The 17513-nt window shown below is 44.3% G+C and overlaps 1 protein-coding gene across 6 annotated transcripts in view; it reads left to right on the forward strand.

The window, feature by feature from the left end:
* LOC106577249 (cell division cycle and apoptosis regulator protein 1) overlaps nucleotides 1–16719 on the forward strand; it is a 41847-nt gene extending 25128 nt beyond the window's left edge. For 4 of the 6 annotated variants that reach the window (XM_082964892.1, XM_082964894.1, XM_082964895.1 and 1 more), the window contains 13 exons: nucleotides 2469–2582; nucleotides 2720–2886; nucleotides 3700–3910; nucleotides 5170–5253; nucleotides 5875–6072; nucleotides 6277–6468; nucleotides 6566–6865; nucleotides 7045–7234; nucleotides 7434–7651; nucleotides 10051–10171; nucleotides 10414–10614; nucleotides 11027–11232; nucleotides 14916–16719. In XM_082964892.1, the coding sequence (XP_082821018.1) occupies nucleotides 2469–2582; nucleotides 2720–2886; nucleotides 3700–3910; nucleotides 5170–5253; nucleotides 5875–6072; nucleotides 6277–6468; nucleotides 6566–6865; nucleotides 7045–7234; nucleotides 7434–7651; nucleotides 10051–10171; nucleotides 10414–10614; nucleotides 11027–11232; nucleotides 14916–15002 (2289 nt within the window). In that variant the 3' untranslated portion in view covers nucleotides 15003–16719. The remainder of the gene's footprint in view (nucleotides 1–2468; nucleotides 2583–2719; nucleotides 2887–3699; nucleotides 3911–5169; nucleotides 5254–5874; nucleotides 6073–6276; nucleotides 6469–6565; nucleotides 6866–7044; nucleotides 7235–7433; nucleotides 7652–10050; nucleotides 10172–10413; nucleotides 10615–11026; nucleotides 11233–14915) is intronic. The other 2 variants (XM_082964897.1, XM_082964893.1) reach the window with 1 other exon arrangement.
* The last annotated feature ends 794 nt before the right edge of the window (nucleotides 16720–17513 follow it).

A 17513-nucleotide genomic window follows, 5' to 3' on the forward strand; every position in this document is an offset into this window, starting at 1 on the left:
CATACCCTACATTACTCATCTCATATGTACAGTTGAAGTCGGAAGTTTACATACACCTTAGCCAAATACATTACAATTCCTGACATTTAATCCCAGTAAAAATTCCCTGTTAGGTCAGTTAGGATCACCACTTTATTTTAAGAATGTGAAATGTTAGAATAATAGTAGAGAATGATTTATTTCAGCTTTTATTTCTTTCATCACATTCCCAGTGGGTCAGAAGTTTACATACACTCGATTAATATTTGGTAGCATTGCCTTTAAATTATTTAACTTGGGTCAAACATTTCAGGTAGCCTTCCACAAGCTTCTCACAATAAGTTGGGTGAATTTTGGCCCGTTCATCTTGACACAGCTGGTGTAACTGAGTCAGGTTTGTAGCCCTCCTTGCTCGCTCACATTTTTTCAGTTCTGCTCACAGATTTTCTATAGGATTGAGGTCAGGGCTTTGTGATGGCCACTCCAATACCTTGACTTTGTTGTCCCTAAGACATTTTGCCACAACTTTGGAAGTATGCTTGGGGTCATTGTCCATTTGGAAGACCCATTTGCGACCAAGCTTTAACTTCCTGACTGATGTCTTGAGATGTTGCTTCAATATAACCACATAATTTTCTTTCCTCATGATGCCATCTGTTTTGTGAAGTGCACCAATCCCTCGTGCAGCAAAGCACCCCCACAACATGATGCTGCCACCCCCGTGCTTCACGGTTGGGATGGTGTTCTTCGGCTTGCAAGCTTCCCCCTTTTTCCTCCAGACATAACGATGGTCATTATGGCCAAACAGTTCTATTTTTGTTTCATCAGACGAGGACATATCTCCTAAAAGTACGATCTTTGTCCCCATGTGCAGTTGCAAACCGTAGTCTGGCTTTTTTATGGCGGTTTTGGAGCAGTGGCTTCTTCCTTGCTGAGCGGCCTTTCGGGTTATGTCGATATAGGACTTGTTTTAATGTGGATATAGATACTTTTGTACCTGTTGCCTCCAGCATCTTCACAAGGTCCTTTGCTGTGGTCCTGGGATTGATTTGCACTTTTCGCACCAGAGTACATTCATCTCTAGGAGACAGAACGCTTCTCCTTCATGAGCGGTTTGACCGCGTGGTCCCATGGTGGTTATACTTGCTTATTATTGTTTGTACAGATGAACGTGATACATTCAGGCACTAGGAAATTGCTCCCAAGGATGAACCAGACTTTTTCTGAGGTCTTGGATGATTTCTTTTGATTTTCCCGTGATGTCAAGCAAAGAGTCACTGAGTTTGAAGGTAGGCCTTGAAATACAACCACAGGTACACCTCCAATTGACTCAAATTATGTCAATTAACCTATCAGAAGCTTCTAAAGCCATGACATCATTTTCTGGAATTTAAGCTGTTTAAAGGCACAGTCAACTTAGTGCATGTTAACTTCTGACCCACTAGAATTGTGATACAGTGAATTATAAGTGAAACAATCTGTAAACAATTGTTGGAAAAAGGACTTAGATGTCCTGACTGACTTGCCAAAACTATAGATTGTTAACAAGAAATTTGTGGAGTGGTTGAAAAACAAGTTTTAATGACTCCAGCCTAAGTGTATGTCAACTTCCGACTTCAAATGTAAGTATCGAATATATGGATGAGCAGTGACAGAGCGGCTAAGATGCAATAGATAGTAAAGAATAGATAGTGAAGGATACAGTATACATTATATACATATGAGATGAGTAATGCGAGTTATGTAAACATTCTTAAAGTGGCATTATTAAAGTGACTAGTGTTCCATTTGTTAAAGTGGCCAATGATATCAAGTCTGTAGGTTGGCAGCCACCTCTCTGTGCTGTTGGTGGCTGTTTAACATTCTGATAGCCTTGAGATTGAAAAACAGCTTCTATCTCTCTGTGTATGTAAACTTCCGACTTCAACTGTGTATACTGTACTCTATACCATCTACTGCATCTTGCCTATGCCGCACGGCCCTCGGTCATCCATATATTTATATGTACATATTCTCATTCATTCCTTTTCACACGTGTGTAAGGTAGTTGTTGTGAAATTGTTAGATTACTTGTTAGATATTACTGCACGGTCAGAACTAGAAGCACAAGAATTTCGCTACACTTGCATTAACATCCGCTCACCATGTGTATGTGACCAATAAAATTTGATTTGATTTGAGAGGAGCTCTAATAGGCTACTTTGAAGCAAGGTAAGACATGCCTCATAATATGTATTAAAGGTTTTCTAAATGCATACTGCCTCCAGCTCATTGCAAAGTGGTGTGTGAAGCTTGCTGAAGCTTGCCTTCCGTTGCCATTTGATGCCACGTTCAAAACAACTGGCTAACAGAAACCCCGACACACACACCTCTTCAGCGCTATGTTGTGATACACACACACACCTAATACCACTTACAGCAATAAGGTAGTACACACACACAAACGTTCACACCTAGACTTGTCCTGTCTGTTGTCTTGTGTTGAATAGGTGATGTTGCTGGCCAACCCCAGTCTAGAGGAGCTCTACCATAAGTCCTGTGCTCTGGCTGAGGATCCCCAAGAACTTAGAGACTCTTTCCAGCACCCCGCCCGCCTCATCAAGGTCAGTTAGGTGTCAACCATTGGTTCGTACAGTACGTAGTAGTTATGAGTTAGTTGCATGGCTTAGGCTTGTTTTTTGACTTCTCTTGTTTCTCTTTTCAATTTCTCTGTCCTTCTGTTTTTCTATTTCTCTCTCAGTTCCTGGTGGGGATGCGGGGTAAGGACGAGGCTATGGCCATTGGGGGCCACTGGTCCCCCTCCCTGGATGGAGTGGACCCTGAGAAGGACCCGGCTGTGCTCATAAAGACAGCCATACGCTGTTGTAAGGCCCTCACAGGCATAGACCTGAGTCTCTGCACTCAGTGGTAAGTCCTGCTCTTCTCCTCAACCTCCCTTCTCTCTTTTCTGTCTCTGTGGTTTTTCTCTATATAACTAGACCTGTGGTAATATTATTACCATAAAAATACAAATGGTGACGGTCCGTGATGGTTATCTTACCTTCCAACGCTTAATATCGATATCTGACTCTTTGGATGGGTGCTTTTTTTGTTGGTTTGTTTTTTGGACGTTAATGACTATGATTCTGTCATTTGATTTGCCTCTTAATAATTTTTTGTTTCGCAATATGTCCCGTTGGCTACCATATGATGACGTCCTGCTTTTCTCCATCTTTGTATATCTATGTGGGCGGATGAATGAGTGATTGATTCTGTGGCTCAAAGAGCAGTCTCCCGGACCAGAAGACACCACAATAACCTTTTTGTGTTGATTTCATTCTGTTAAATATCTTACATATTTAACTTCTTGCTTTCACTGTCCTGTCCTATGATTCTGTGTCTTCTCTCAAAAACTCTCCCCTCCGCGAAGTCATAACAGAGAAATACTGAGCTTTAATTGGCTGAAGGCGAGGGTTGGGGCGGTTTTGGGGGTGTTACCGGGGGTGATGTTTTTCTGTCAAATTTACCAAAATGGCCACCGTTACCCCTAACAACCAATGGAGAGCTGTGGACTGGGTTCTGTTATGCTAATTGTGTGTTCTGTGTGTTGGGGGGATATTGTAACAAGTTCAAAAGTCATTTGGGGGAATGTAGCCTAGGCTAGCCCTAGCCCTGTTTTTAAGAGATGTGTGTCCCTGACTGGAATGTTTCTTTCCAATGCGCCTTCTTCCTTTGCGACAGGTATCGTTTTGCAGAGATTCGCTATCATCGCCCTGAGGAGACTCACAAGGGGCGGACAGTGCCCGCACATGTGGAGACAGTGGTTTTGTTTCTCCCGGATGTTTGGCATTGTCTTCCTACCCGCTCAGAGTGGGAGGGGCTGTCGCGGGGACTCCGGGAGCAGCTGGCTGAGAAGCTGTCCGCCGAGAGGAAGGAGGCTGATGGAGAACAGGCACTGAACCGCTAATCCCTTTCTTCTCATTTCCCCTGCTTCTCACAGGACCAACACAGGCACAGGATATTCACTAGACACAACAACCCCAGATACACACACTACATATGTTATACACACCTAAATACACACAATGCAGGCAGAATCCTGAACTACCAGACCCCCTTTAGGTTCAGTTCCTCTCCTACCGTCCTGCTACCTGCTCCTACCCCCACCCTCCCCGCCCTACACCCCCACCTGCCCTCACACTCGGCAGACGCACAGTGGAAGGAGACTAGGTCGTACTGCCGCAACTGGCCAATCAGCTTCCAGCTCTAGAAATGACTCATAATTGGGTACCAAACTGGATATAGCTTAAGTTTTAATTTACTTAATTTGCTTGTGTTATTATCACATTTAACCAAAAATGACCCTGCTTGGAATTGTCTACTTGCAAGTGTGGTGGATAAAATGACATTTGATTCTTTGCTTGGAACCACTGAGGATTCTACTGGAACCTGCAGAGCCAGTTGCGTTGACGTGTGTGTGTTCTAGATTTTGTTTCCTTTTTATAATCATTTGTTTACTTCAATATCTGCTGAATTCGAAAGGAGAGAAAAGCCCCTCCCCTAAGTTCTGTCTCTTGTCTGTCCCTGTTTTTGATTGGATTGTATCTAGAGCTTGGTTTGTTCCAGGGCAGTTGGTTTGACATAAGGTTTTCTATGATGTTCTAGAACCTAAACTGAACCAAAAGAATGCCGAATCCAGAACTATCCCTAATCAGAATCCATGTTAGATTAGGATGGCTAGCTAGGGAACCCCAAACAGACAGTTAAGCTACACACTGAGTTTGGGGGCACCAGCTTTGAGTTGAACCTGATGAAGCTTCCACTACAGAGACCACACCCCCTTTGGAACCCACTGTTATTGATTTACCTTTTTGTGTTCCACAGAACGTGATTGATTGGCCGCTGGGGGGCGGGGGCATTGGTTTTCCGTGGGTTTGATAAAGGTTTTATTATATAGAACTAGCGGGTGGTATCCCTGTGTTAACTACCTACCCACCCTGCAGTAGCAGAGGACTACTTTATCATCCCAGAGCTACTCACTAGGACCAGAGAAACTATCAGAGACACAGGATGTGAACCTTGCTTCTTGCACGGATCAACTTTTTTTTTTTCTTACTAGTTAAAACGACAGAAGAAGTGGTGATTTAATGGTTTGCTGTCCCTCTCTTTCTTTCTTTCTGTCTGTCTCGGTTGGATGGTTCTTTCTCAAAGGAGGAAGAGGAGAAGGATGAAGAAGATTCGAAGGAGGTGACCACTCCGACACACTGGGCTAAGCTTGATCCGAAATCAATGAAGGTAGGGTTCTCAAGTATTTGATTGTTGAATAGCCTATACTTGAGAAATGACTGAATATTACTCAGTCAGTACAAAGTGAATTACTTTGACTTTCAAAGACACCTAGCAGATATTTTTATTCAAAGAGATTTACAGTACAGTGAGTACATAGTCTATATGTTTTTTATATGTATATGGTGATGATCACTGCAGGAAATACCATAACCTTGGCACTGCTAGCGAGTCAGAGGCAGGACCCACAACCATCTTAACAATAGACTAATCACAAGTCATGACAGTGCATTCCTGTCTATAATTAGCTTCTCCACAAGGAGTTTCCTGGTGTGCATATTTTTTTGTTATGCACTTATGTATTGTGTGGCTCATTTCTCTGTTGATGTAGTAATGTGTTGACTGACGTGTTGATTGACTTGTTGCTGCGTCGTAAAGTGATACAAAAGAAGCAGCTTCCGCAATCTGCATACTGCTCACTTGCAACGTTTGTTCAGCACAAAATAGTTTGTATCACATTGTATATCCAATCCATATGCAAGAGACATTGTAAATGAGCAAGTTCGTGACTTTTCAAAATGTGTCATAATGCTTAATGTTGAACTGACCATCCACCTCTCTCCTCTGTAGGTGAATGACCTTCGTAAGGAGTTAGAGTCCCGCTCCCTGAGCTCAAAGGGGTTAAAGTCCCAGCTGATTGCCCGTCTCACCAAGCAGTTGAAGGTGGAGGAGCAGGTGGAGGAGGCCAAGGAGCCCGAGTTACCGGAGAGCCAGGCCCCGGAGGAGGAGGCGCCTCAACTCATGGAGGAGGACAGAGAGGTACAGGAGGTTGGGGCACTTAAGACTAAGAAACTTACAGCTAGTGTATGTACTTATAGACAGAAGCACCAAAGCTGGACAGAGGTATGCTTTTAATGCACTTAGCTACAGTTAACACACTTACCAACAGCATCACTATGGATGGTTTACTAGAATGGATCCACTGATTACTTGTTTCTGATTCTCCATCCCTTCCCTCTGTCTGTCCATTAGGAGGAGGAGAGGAAGAAGCAGGAGGAGTTGGAGCGCCAGCGCAGAGAGAAGCGGTACGTCCTGCCAGACGAGCCCACCATCATCGTTCACCCCAACTGGGCGGCCAAGAGCGGGAAGTTTGACTGCAGCGTCATGTCTCTGAGCGTGCTGCTGGACTACAGACTGGAGGACAACAAGGAACACTCCTTCGAGGTGAGACAACATACACATTCAGAACATACACACTTGAATACTAATTTAGATGCCTAGAAGTACAGATTTGCATCAAATATCGCTGTCTTCTCTCCAGGTGTCTCTGTTTGCGGAGCTGTTTAATGAGATGCTACAGAGAGACTTTGGCTACAGGATTTTTAAGGCCCTGGCCTCTGTGCCCTGCAAGGATGACAAGAAAGACAAGAAGGTGAAGGCCAAGAAAGAGGCGGGGCAGAAAGAGGCGGGGCAGAAAGAGGCGGGGCAGAAAGAGGCGGGGCAGAAAGAGGCGGGGCAGAAAGAGGCGGGGCAGAAAGAGGCGGGGGAGGTGAAGAAAGGCGAGGAGGAGAATGGAGAGCCGGCGATGAAGAAGGCAAAGGAAGAGGAACAGGAGAGGAAGGTGGGTGGCTCATGGCTCTTGAAGGTGAATTGTATTCATATTGACAGTTTTACTAGATCATGAAGCAGTTTACATTGTAGCTTACTTAAAATACAAGCTTACGCCATGATTCAAATGCTTGGATTTTCAAACGGCCTGCTAGTTCTAACTTGTGCCTGTCATGTCTTTTCCTAACCCAGGAGGAGGGCGAGGAGGGGGGTGTGAAGGAGGGCGAGGAGGGGGGTGAGAAGGAGGGCGAGGAGGGGGGTGAGAAGGAGAAGGTGCTGAAAAAGGAGGAGTCTATAGAGGAGAAGGAGGAGGATGAGAGCAACAACACAAATGCTGAGGAGTACGACCCTCTGGAGGCCGAAGACGACGACGATGAAGATGGTACACATGATAATCCTGTCCTCTCATTCTGCACTGACACGCTCCTCTCCTGTCCTCTCATTCTGCACTGACACTTTCCTTTCCTGTCCTCTCATTCTGCACTGACACGCTCCTCTCCTGTCCTCTCATTCTGCACTGACACTTTCCTTTCCTGTCCTCTCATTCTGCACTGATGCGCTCCTCTCCTGCCCTCTCTCAGATAAAGACGATGAGGACTCTAACGGCAGGGACAGGAGAGACGACAGGAAGTCCAAAGAGGGGTCCTCTAAAGACAAGGAGAAGAAGCAGATGGTGACCTACAACAGGGACCTGCTCATGGCCTTTGTCTACTTTGACCAGAGCCACTGTGGCTACCTGCTGGAGAAAGACCTGGAGGACATCATGTACACACTGGGGTTACATCTGTCCAGAGCCCAGGTATATACACACACTGGGGTTACATCTGTCCACAGCCCAGGTATATACACACACTGGGGTTACATCTGTCCACAGCCCAGGTATATACACACACTGGGGTTACATCTGTCCACAGCCCAGGTATATACACACACTGGGGTTACATCTGTCCACAGCCCAGGTATATACACACACTGGGGTTACATCTGTCCAGAGCCCAGGTATATACACACACTGGGGTTACATCTGTCCACAGCCCAGGTATATACACACACTGGGGTTACATCTGTCCACAGCCCAGGTATATACACACACTGGGGTTACATCTGTCCACAGCCCAGGTATATACACACACTGGGGTTACATCTGTCCAGAGCCCAGGTATATACACACACTGGGGTTACATCTGTCCAGAGCCCAGGTATATACACACACTGGGGTTACATCTGTCCACAGCCCAGGTATATACACACACTGGGGTTACATCTGTCCAGAGCCCAGGTATATACACACACTGGGGTTACATCTGTCCACAGCCCAGGTATATACACACACTGGGGTTACATCTGTCCACAGCCCAGGTATATACACACACTGGGGTTACATCTGTCCACAGCCCAGGTATATACACACACTGGGGTTACATCTGTCCACAGCCCAGGTATATACACACACTGGGGTTACATCTGTCCACAGCCCAGGTATATACACACACTGGGGTTACATCTGTCCAGAGCCCAGGTATATACACACACTGGGGTTACATCTGTCCACAGCCCAGGTATATACACACACTGGGGTTACATCTGTCCACAGCCCAGGTATATACACACACTGGGGTTACATCTGTCCACAGCTCAGGTATATACACACACTGGGGTTACATCTGTCCACAGCCCAGGTATATACACACACTGGGGTTACATCTGTCCACAGCTCAGGTATATACACACACTGGGGTTACATCTGTCCACAGCCCAGGTATATACACACACTGGGGTTACATCTGTCCAGAGCCCAGGTATATACACACACTGGGGTTACATCTGTCCACAGCCCAGGTATATACACACACTGGGGTTACATCTGTCCAGAGCCCAGGTATATACACACACTGGGGTTACATCTGTCCACAGCCCAGGTATATACACACACTGGGGTTACATCTGTCCACAGCCCAGGTATATACACACACTGGGGTTACATCTGTCCAGAGCCCAGGTATATACACACACTGGGGTTACATCTGTCCAGAGCCCAGGTATATACACACACTGGGGTTACATCTGTCCACAGCCCAGGTATATATATACACACACTGGGGTTACATCTGTCCACAGCCCAGGTATATACACACACTGGGGTTACATCTGTCCACAGCTCAGGTATATACACACACTGGGGTTACATCTGTCCACAGCCCAGGTATATACACACACTGGGGTTACATCTGTCCAGAGCCCAGGTATATACACACACTGGGGTTACATCTGTCCAGAGCCCAGGTATATACACACACTGGGGTTACATCTGTCCACAGCCCAGGTATATACACACACTGGGGTTACATCTGTCCACAGCCCAGGTATATACACACACTGGGGTTACATCTGTCCACAGCCCAGGTATATACACACACTGGGGTTACATCTGTCCACAGCCCAGGTATATACACACACTGGGGTTACATCTGTCCACAGCCCAGGTATATACACACACTGGGGTTACATCTGTCCACAGCTCAGGTATATACACACACTGGGGTTACATCTGTCCACAGCCCAGGTATATACACACACTGGGGTTACATCTGTCCACAGCCCAGGTATATACACACACTGGGGTTACATCTGTCCAGAGCCCAGGTATATACACACACTGGGGTTACATCTGTCCACAGCCCAGGTATATACACACACTGGGGTTACATCTGTCCACAGCCCAGGTATATACACACACTGGGGTTACATCTGTCCACAGCCCAGGTATATACACACACTGGGGTTACATCTGTCCAGAGCCCAGGTATATACACACACTGGGGTTACATCTGTCCACAGCCCAGGTATATACACACACTGGGGTTACATCTGTCCAGAGCCCAGGTGTATATACACACACACACACACACACACACACACACACACACACACACACACACACACACACACACTGGGGTTACATCTGTCCAGAGCCCATGTATACACACACACACACACACACACACACACACACACACACACACACACACACTGGGGTTACATCTGTCCAGAGCCCATGTATATACACACACACAGGGGCTTATACCTGTCTAGAGCTGAAGGTTACACACGCCAGTCTTACCCTTGAAAAATTTTTTGGTCACAATATATGTGAGTGATAATTAGTTAGCCCTTCTTATAATGTTAATTAATTTTCAGGTAAAGAAGTTGTTGAACAAGCCGGTGGTAAGAGAGTCATGTTACTACCGTAAACTGACGGACGCAGCTAAAGACGAGGCTGCTCCTTCCTTCAGTGAAGGCCTGCTGGACAACCTGCTAGGTGAGTGAAGGAGATTCTGGAGTGGGTTAATAGTTCTCTTTATGACGCATCTCAAAGCATTTTAAAGCTTCACTAATGTTGAACAGAATCTATTCCTTCACCAGTGATTTAGGTGAATATCTAACATAGTAAGAACTGACGTAGTGTGGTTTATTTTGAGTCCTACACTTTCGAATCTTTCCCTCCACCTCTCTCTTCCTTTCTACCTCTCCCCTTGTTTTCCCTATTTCTCCCCCCCTCAGGTAACCGTGCGTTGCTGCCCATGTTTGTGTCTCGTGGCCAGACAGCGCTAGCGGAGGCTAGTGAGTCAGGAGGAGGCAGTAGTCTGATAGTGTATAATGGAGCCATGGTGGATGTTGGCAGCATGATGCAGAAACTGGACAAGAGTGAGAAGGCCAGGGAGGAGATTGAGCAGAAACTAATGGTGCAGGACTCCAAAATGGGTAGGACAATCCACTTATCGCCAACACAATCTTAACTTAAAAACACCAAATTCAAACTTTAATCAACTCCCCTATTGACGTCAATAGTGTGTCTCAAGTTAGGATTCAGACCTGATATTTGTAGTAGTTCAACTAGAAGTACAGCATTTTGTTCCTTTATTCAAGGTGGTGGCAATACTAGTCCTTTCTCTCGCTTGCTCACTCGCTCTCGGAAAAAAACTTATTGTAGAAATGTCTTGAAATTTAAATCAACATTGACAATGCATAAGGTTCTTGAATTTGAAGTAAGCCTAGACGTTGAGATTTTAAATACATTTTCTCATTCATTTGTGTCTCTGTGTGTGTGTGTGTGTGTGTGTGTGTGTGTGTGTGTGTGTGTGTGTGTGTGTGTGTGTGTGTGTGTGTGTTCTAGTCGAGGACACCAAGCAGATCCTCCAACTGGTATCTGCTAATAGAGTCCTGTCTAAAGATCTGGAGGAGGTGAAGGGAACCCTGGGCCAGACAGAGAACAACCTCAGGACCACAGAGGAACAGAACACGGTCTACCACAACCAGCTTAGCAAGACACTTAACAACCTGGGCAATGCCATGAATGAACTTCAGGGAGTCCTCAAGAAGGTACGATTGATTGACTGGTTTACTGATTTATTCGTAGACATGAGCGGCGCTTCTAGTGGCCAGGGACTTTAATGGAGGCAAACTTAAATCAGTTTTAGCTAATTTTTACCAGCATGTCACATGTACAACCTGGGAAAAATAAATCCTAGACCACTTTTACTCCACACACAGAGATGCATACAAAGCTCTCCCTCGCCCTTCATTTGGCAAATCTGACCACAATTCTTACAAGTAAAAACTAAAGCAGGAAGTACCAGTGACTTGCTCAATACGGAAGTGGTCAGATGACGCGGATGCTACACTACAGGACTGTTTTGCTTCATTAATAAGTGCATCGATGACGCCCCCCCCCCCCCCAGTAACTGTACGTACATAACCAAACCAGAAGCCATGGATTACAGGCAACATCCGCATCGAGCTAAAGGCTAGAGCTGCCACTTTCAAGGAGCGGGAGACTAATCCGGACGCTTATAAGAAATCCCTCTATGCCCTCAGACGAACCATCAAACAAGCAAAGCGTCAATACAGGATTAAGATTGTATCCTACTACACCGGCTCTGACGCTCGTCAGATGTGACAGGGCTTGAAAACTATTACTGACTACAAAGGGAAACCCAGATGCGAGCTGCCCAGTGACGCGGGCCTACCAGACGAGTGAAATGCCTTTTTATGCTCGCTTCGAGGCAAGCAACACTGAAGCATGCACGAGAGCACAAGCTGTTCTGGATAACTGTGTGATAACGCTCTCGATAGCCGATGTGAACAAAACCTTTAAACAGGTCAACATTCACAAAGCCGCTGGTCCAGACGGATTACCAGGACGTGTACTCAAAGCATGCGCGGACCAACTGTCAAGTGTCTAGACTGATATTTTCAACCTCTCCCTGACTGAATCTGTAATACTTACATGTTTCAAGCAGACCACCATAGTCCCTGTGCCCAAAGGTAACCTGCCTAAATGATTACCGCCCTGTGGCACTCACGTCGGTAGCCGTGAAGTGCTTTGAAAGGCTGGCGATGGCTCACAACAGCATTCTCCCGGACACCCTAGACCCACTCCAATTCGCATACTGCCCCAACAGATCCACAGATGACACAATCTCAATCCCACTCCACACCACCCTTTCTCACCTGGACAAAAGGAACACCTATGTGAGAATGCTGTTCATCGACTACAGCTCAGCGTTCAACACCATATTGCCCATGAAGCTCATCACTAAGCTAAGGACTCTGGGACTAAACACCTCCCTCTGCAACTGGATCCAGCCATCAGGTGGTAAGGGTAGGCAACAACACGTCTGCCACGCTGATCCTTAACACTGGGGTGTGTACTTAGTCCCCTCCTGTATTCCCTGTTCAGTCACGACTGGGTGACAAATAGACTCCAACGCCATCAAGTTTGCTGACGACAACAGTGTTAGGCCTGATCACTGACAACGATGATATGGCCTATAGGGAGGAGGTCAGAGAACTGGCAGGGTGGTGCCAGGACAACAACCTCTCCCTCAATGTGTGCAAGACAAAGGAGCTGATTATGGACTACAGGAAAATGCAGGCCGAACAGGCCCCCATTAACATCGACGGGGCTGTAGTGGAGCAGGGTCGAGAGTTTCAAGTTCCTTGGAGTCCGCATCACCAACTATCATGGTCCAAACATACCAAGACAGTCGTGAAGAGGGCACGACAAAACCTTTTCCCCATCAGGAGACTGAAAAGATTTGGCATGGGTCCCCAGATCCTCAAAAGGTTCTACAGCTGCACCATTGAGAGCATCCTGACCAGTTGCATCACCGCCTGGTATGGCAACTGCTCGGCATCTGACCGTAAGGTGTTACAGAGAGTTGTGCGAACGACCCAGTACATCACTGGGGCCAAGCTTCCTGCCATCCAGGACCTATATAATAGGTGGTGTCAGAGGAAAGCCCATAAAATTGGCTGAGACTCCAGTCACCCAACTTATATTTAGGACCAAAAGGCTCCTCAACAGCTTCTACCCCCAAGCTATTAGACTGCTGAACAATTCATAAAAATCGCCACCGGACAATTTACACTGACCCCCCCCCTCTTGTACACTGCTGCTACTCGCTGTTATTCTGTATTGCCTGTTCAAACTCGCTGTTTGTTACCTATGCATAGTCACTTCGCCCCCACCTACATGTACAGATTACCTCAACTAGCCTGTACCCCTGCACACTTACTCGGTACCGGTGCCCCCTGTATATAGCCTCGTTATTGTTATTCTTATTTCTGACTTTTTATTATTTCTTTTCATTTTAGCTTACTTGCTAAATATTTTCTTCTTCTTGAACTGCACTGTTGGTTAAGGGTTTGTAAGTAAGCATTTCACAGTAAAGTCTACACTTGTTGTATTCGGCGCATGTGGCAAATAAAGTTTGATTTGGTTTTAAATGGTAATTATTCGTTACATAAAAGAAAGAAAGAACCTTACAGTTGCTGCATTTGGTTAGTTGTTAATGGGAGATTTGCATTACATTTCGAGTTACGTTTGCGGATCTTGAATTACATTTATTTGGGTAAAAACATATACAGCAAGATGTATACTGAACAAAAATATAAACGCAACATACAAAAATTTACATTTACGTCATTTAGCAGACGCTCTTATCCAGAGCAAAGCTTTTACAGAGTTACAGTTCATATAAGGAAATCAGTCAATTGAAATGAATTCATAAGGCCCTGACTGGGAATACAGATATGCATCTGTTGGTAACAGAAACCTTAAAAAAAAAAAAATGGGCCTCAGGATCTCATCACGGTATCTCTGTGCATTCAAATTGCCATCAATAAAATGCATTTGTGTTCGTTGTTCTGTAGCTTATGCCTGCCCATACCATAACCCCACCGCTACCATGGGGCACTCTGTTCACAACATTGACATCAGCAAACCGCTTGCCCACACGACACCATACATGTGGTCTACGGTTGTGAGGCCTGAACATTTTGCCAAATACTCTAAAACAATGTTGGAGGTGGCTTATAGTAGAGAAATGGACATTCAATTCTCTGGCAACAGCTCTGGTGGACATTCCTGCAGTCAGCATTCTAATTGCACGTTCCATCAACTTGAGACATCTGTGGCATTGTGTTGTGACAAAATAGCACATTTTAGTGGCCATTTATTGTCCCTAGCACAAGGTGCAGCTGTGTAATGATCATGCTGTTTAATCAGCTTCTTGATATGCCACACCTGTCAGGTGGATGGATCATTTTGGCAAAGGAGAAATGCTTACTAACAGGGATGTAAACAAATTTGTGCACATAATTTGAGCGAAATAAGCCTTTTTATGTGTGGAAAATGTCTGGGATCTTTTATTTCAGCTCATGAAACATGGGACCAGCACTACATGTTGCATTAATATTTTTGTTCAGTGTAGTTTGTATATCCAGAGAATGGCACTTAAACATATTAATTAAAACACTTGTTTCCAAAGTGGTCCTCTATGGTAAAGTTTTTGTGATAAAGGATTTGCGATATAATCAGCTGTGTGATGAGACAAAAGTACTCGTCATACAAGTTCGAAGCTTCACTGTTACATAATGCATTGATAAGCAGTACAGCTATAATGTGGACTTTTCATAAAGAAATCATTAGCTTGTCCAATACCGCCAAAGGTTGTTCTGTTTTGAAATGAACTGAGGAATTCTTGTTTCTCTCATTCCAGGAGGTTCCCACAGCAGCCACCCCTGACCAAATATCCCAAACAACCAATGGTTCAGACGAATTAATGAAGGAGTTGGACAGTGAGTGAGTCATCTAATCGGACACGTTTCTTACCAACCTTGTAAATATGCGCTAAATACAAGCATCATTTGATTGAGTTTCATTTGGACCCATGGTTGTTGTTTTCCCCCACCAGGACCATGTATAGATTCTCATTGTTTGAATTCTAAATGGCACTCTATTCCCTATGTATTTCATTGCTTTTGATTGGAACCTATAGGGCTCTAGTCAAAGTAGTGTACTATATAGGGAATATAGTTCCATTTGGGACAGGCATTCACTTAATTGGTTCTAATGTTTTCATGTAACCTCACTGCTTTCACCTGAAAAGAAGAAATATGTTTAATTGGTTTGATATCAATTACAGTTTGATTCTCTGTAATTATAATGCATTCTAAAAGTGATATTTAAAAAAAGATTTTTGTTAGGAATTGTGTGCATGGCATTGTGAAGTGCTTCTTTGTTTACGGTATTAGTTTTAGATTTCAGTAGCTTCCTCAATTGATGATGATCATTTGAATGTTTTGTTTTATTCTGTATTGCCCGTTCATTGCCTTGCCCAAATAGTACCACAACGTTGATCCCAGGGTTCTCTCCAGGATTTTTTAACAAGGTTGTACTGCTGAGTATGGCGGCGAGGGGCAGATTGTTGCTTTTTCTTAACACCTTCGAACTGCCATTTTCTGTAATCAAGAGAGAAAAAATTGGCTTAAATTATAACAAATAAAGATCATTTACATAATGGCGCAACCAGTCCACAAGGTGGCACATCACCCCTCTTACATTCTTAGGGGAGAACCCTGGTTGTACGTACTTCTAATTAGCAATAATGGTGTTATTTATGTTCAAGTGGATTCATAAAAATATACAATGATATTTGAAGGGGAGGAATCAGGGATTATGACCTTGAAGAAACTGTTTTTGATGAGTCAACAGAATTGCTTTATCACATGTTCCTCTTCTCTCTTAACTCTGTTCTACTGACGGCTGATCATAAAACTCATTACTTATTCTGTATTTTCTACTGTTATTCTTTGTAACTGACTGGCTGCCATTGTTCTAAGACATGAGTCGTATTCATTAGGGAACAACGTAGCTAAGCGTTTTGAAACGGAACACGAGAATGAGTTTCTTATTGTACATGTTCAGATAGTATCTCTCCGTTTCGGCCCGGTTGCTTCCGTTTGGTGCCCAATAAATACGACCATAGTTTTGCATGCAGCTCTTTATGTGAAACCTCAGTCTCTGAGGCCTATTCCAGTAACAAGCTTGTTTTATCCCAGGAGTTGTGAGACCATGGTAGTAAGTGTTATGTCCATGTTGGGATTGTTTAGTGTTTTTGTTTATTGTAAAGGGAAGTAAATGCATAGCCAAATCATAAACTGACTGTCTCCACTAACATAAAGAAATGCAGCCTCAGGTCTGGTCCTGCCCTTTGACCACAGATATAATGGTTGTGATTCTAGACTAAATCCATATGAGAATACTGCTGGAGTTCTGTTGTAAAATTCTGGATGTTCTAGAAGTGCTGTTTTCTGTTATTGGGTTGTTGTAGAACTGTGAGGAGCTATGATTCTGTCCCTCTTCTCAGATGAAGGTTGTGCAACAGGGATGATGATGATGGTGATGAATTCCTAGATGAGAGCAAAACTTGAGAAATGAGCCCAAAGCAGCCTAGTGCATTTCATTTTTCTATTGAAAATTGACTATGGTTGTCCTGTGCAGAATTAAACTGGTTGATTTTATTGCCTTTTTGTCCTGTATCTTTAGAGCCTTTTTGTGTGTAAAATCAAAAACGTGTACTAGATATTTTGATTAACATTGGGCCAGGTTGCGTTTACAAATGCTTATTAATATTGCAATGAAAGGTAGAAACGTATGGAAAATGCTAATTGGCTAGAAGTGTATTTAAACTATTATATACGTGTATAATTCTGCATGCGATGTCTGTGTTAGAGATTTAGAATTTCGAAAGATGTAATAGACTGAATAAACCACCAGGAGGCAACAGTAGATAATCATAATGTTTTTCCCCTTTTGATCCCTGTGAGCAAGTTTGCAGTGGCTCACCCTGACCCATCCTATAGCACTGCTTTAGAAAGGAAAGACTACAAGGACACAGCTGACGTTTAAACCAACCGTTACCTTAACCTCATTTTAATACATTCTGAAATGAAATATCGGTTTGCGTGTCAGGCATGTCCTTAGACGAATCAATCAGAAATGGTGTCCTGGAGGTTCGAGGTCAGGACTCCAGGTGTAACCGAGAACACATAACAAGACATTGGTTTCAGCTTCATTGTTTATGGCAGAGTAACCCCAAACTTCAGGGGTGCACTTTCTTAGTTTTTGCCCAGGCACTACACTGTTGCCTAGTTAAATAAATAAAAATACACTGTTGATTCAAATAATAAGGTTGATTATTTGAATCAGCTGTGTAGTGCTAGGGCAAAAACCAGAATGGGCACCCAGGGAGAGGGGCTCCAGGGTCAAGTTTGGGAAACCCTGGTCTATGGTAACGTCTACCTCTGGGAATAGA

The sequence above is a fragment of the Salmo salar genome, chromosome 18 (assembly GCF_965601325.2).
Source record: "Salmo salar chromosome 18, fSalSal1, whole genome shotgun sequence".
Classification (NCBI taxonomy): Eukaryota; Metazoa; Chordata; class Actinopteri; order Salmoniformes; family Salmonidae; genus Salmo; species Salmo salar.